The sequence below is a fragment of the Athene cunicularia genome, assembly GCF_003259725.1.
Source record: "Athene cunicularia isolate RWA chromosome 3 unlocalized genomic scaffold, athCun1 chr3_part1, whole genome shotgun sequence".
In the NCBI taxonomy this organism is placed as follows: domain Eukaryota; kingdom Metazoa; phylum Chordata; class Aves; order Strigiformes; family Strigidae; genus Athene; species Athene cunicularia.
In genome coordinates, this window is record NW_020799097.1 from 34,420,115 (window position 1) to 34,422,992 (window position 2,878).

The following is a 2,878-nucleotide window of genomic DNA, read 5'->3' on the forward strand; positions in this document are numbered from 1 at the left end:
CCCCCCCCAATATGCATTTTGCATGTTCTAAAGAAGAGACTACAGGAACTGCCTAACTAATTTACAGAGGAAACACTGGTCATGTTGGAGACTGTACCAAAGAAAAAGTATTTTAATATCAGCATGTTGGAAGTTGTACCAAAGCATAAATCTTTTAGTAGTAGCCTTACCAAAAACCGTAAGACCCACGGTGACTTTATACAACAGAGCATCCATTAGACCACCTTTAAGATGCACTGGGATGCCATTATCCTCCTAATGGAAACAAGTGACAAAAAGAAACTATTTAAGGACAGTTCTTGCAATACTGTGTTAATATAACTAAAATTACCCAGAACAAGAATTACCTCCCCGAATTATCTTCTTAACTTCCCCAAAACACTGAACCTTATTTAGATTCCACTTTGTCTTTCATGCTTTCACTCTGTTATCAGGTGATCGCTCACTAGAGAAGTACAGTAAAGGATGTGTACGTTCATTTCTAAGGCAGTGATTGGCAGATGACTAAACACCTCTGACACCAGTTTCCAGCCCCCTCGGGTGCACAGGTTATGACAACCAGCCCTAGAAACTTCCCATCTGTCTCCAGTACAGTCAATCCCTGCTTAAGGAGCGACAAGGGGAGGAGCCTCTACTGTAACCTGGTGTCATACTGGAAATTAGTTTGCTCCACCCGAAGTAAAACTCCCAGACACCAGATCCACATGATCTTTACCCCTGCCAGCAAGTTCATGCTGCTCTGGAATTCAAGCTGGCCTCCAGCGCTGGTGACCCACAACACAGCCCAGCTTAACTTGCTGCCCCACAGGAAAGGAAAGGGAAGAGGAAAAATTACACCCAGAGATCTCTGCCAGCAGACACAGAACCTCTGACCTCACCCATCACCAATATCCCACCACCCCTTGGCTGGCAAGAAACACTGTGCTCCTTCAGCACTGTCCCAACAAGACTGGCTTTCTCTTTCGGGGGAAAGGAAAGCAACAAGACAGAAAAACTATTAAACTGGGGCTTCTAAGATATTTTTCCCCTTTCACACTGCTGAAGCCCAGTCTCGTCTATTCTCAATAGAAAGCTACTGCTCCAGGTTACATCTCACAGCTGGGAGTATGCTCTGAAATATCCACTGCTTTGGCACTTGAAGATCCACTACTTCTCACTCAGTGGCCCCATCAATCAGGAAGTAATTCAAAATTATTTTTAAAGATTCAGTAATTTTCTAGGAGTGAATCCAACCCCTTAAGACCTTCACTGTTTTCAAAACTGAGATGTACAATAATACCACATTGTCATTAAGAATTATGGGGCTCATCTGTGAGCTATAGATATAGCTGTAAGACTGCAGGTTTAACTTTACACTGTACTTCTGTCCTCCCATTTGCTGTTTTTCTCCATTCTTAGGACATACTCCCCCATCTCATTTCAGCGTACTTTATCTTTGTACAGTACCTATTGTTCATACAAAACTAGGGTACAAATCATTTTATGGGTAAAAAGCCTAGAGAGTCAGCAAGTCAAGTATGCATGTACAAATAATCTCTGTAGAAAATAACTGCTGATTTCAAACACTGTAGTCATACAACTGATTTCAAGAGCTCACCTCAGATGTAAAGAGGACTTTCATCAGTTCTTTAGAAACAAAACATATGCAACTATGATATCTGAAACCTCATTATTCTACAATCAGTGCTCACACAATACCTGAAAAAGCTTCTGCTTCTCAGGAACTCTATTTTCAAGCTGCCTGCGTGAAGCAGTACTTATGGTCCTCTGGGAAATTTGGCGAAGACCCTAAAATAAAGGATAAACAGTGGTTTAAAAACTGCTACATTTTTCAGCTATATCTACATTGGTAGAAATAGTTCTTTTAAAAATAAGACAAAAGTAGAAGGGACAGGAAGAAAATCAAGTCTTTAAAACAAACAAGCAAACCAACCAAACTTCACCAAAACTCACTGGTTTTGAATTCAGTCAGTCTTTCACCACACTACATAAAGTACTGATTAACTAGTTACCTATAAAGAAAAATTCAGGAAAATTACTTTCAGTAAGATACAACAGATATGAACAGATAACCTTCACAATTAGCATCCTTTTGGGGGAAACCTCAACTTCTGCCCCTTAGATCTCAGTTTTAGGCACCATTTGCTGCATCTGACTCTAGCGATGGGGATAATAATATTTAAGACAAACATGTCTGTGCAGACAAGGATCTTCTGTCATAGCCGCAGTTCACCTGCTAGCCACCAGCACAGGACCTAACCTTCACAATGCTCAAGAAGTCACCCCACATCCACACAAACACAGAGTTTAAAGACACCCTGCTGCACCCTAAGCTAGAATGTTTTCAGTCAGATCATACAGGTGCTCGTTAGCACAAGCCAGGCCACCAAAACCCACGATCTATAATTCTTCTGATGGCTCAAATTCTGCCTTCGCTAACATGTCAATTCTCAAAGTTAAAAGCCAGCTGTACCTCTAAACCACCAGCAGTCTCCTTCAAAAAACATTGGTAACACTGATCCTTCCTCACGAGATTACCACCACTAAAAAAGCAACTAAGGGGAAGGCATCCAGATGACGCTGGTTATAAGTAATAAAACAACACACGTCCTCCCCACCCCAAAGAAACACACTATAAAATTTACCCCCTTAGAGACAGACTACGCGTACCCTATACCCGCTGACCCAACTCCCATCCCTTCCAGTACCTAAAGCTCAGCACTAGGTGGAGCGAATGGGCCTGGACCTGAATGTAACACTTCCCCCGCGCCTCAGCAGCTCCTTCCGCAGCACCCGGCGTTAGCGCGGCCAGCAGGGCGGTCACCGGGTGGCCGAGGCCCGCTGCCCGGGAGGGAGCCAACAGTCCCCGAGGGAGCCC

General features: G+C 43.3%; 1 protein-coding gene across 1 annotated transcript in view; it reads right to left on the reverse strand.

The window, feature by feature from the left end:
- LOC113477638 (cytochrome c oxidase subunit 7A2, mitochondrial) overlaps window positions 1-2,878 on the reverse strand; it is a 3,855-nt gene that overhangs the window by 541 nt on the left and 436 nt on the right. The window contains exons 2-4 of the mRNA XM_026844077.1: window positions 2,485-2,494; window positions 1,699-1,788; window positions 171-255 (exon numbers count right to left, since the gene is read on the reverse strand). Coding sequence (XP_026699878.1) covers window positions 171-255; window positions 1,699-1,788; window positions 2,485-2,494 — 185 coding nt within the window. The remainder of the gene's footprint in view (window positions 1-170; window positions 256-1,698; window positions 1,789-2,484; window positions 2,495-2,878) is intronic.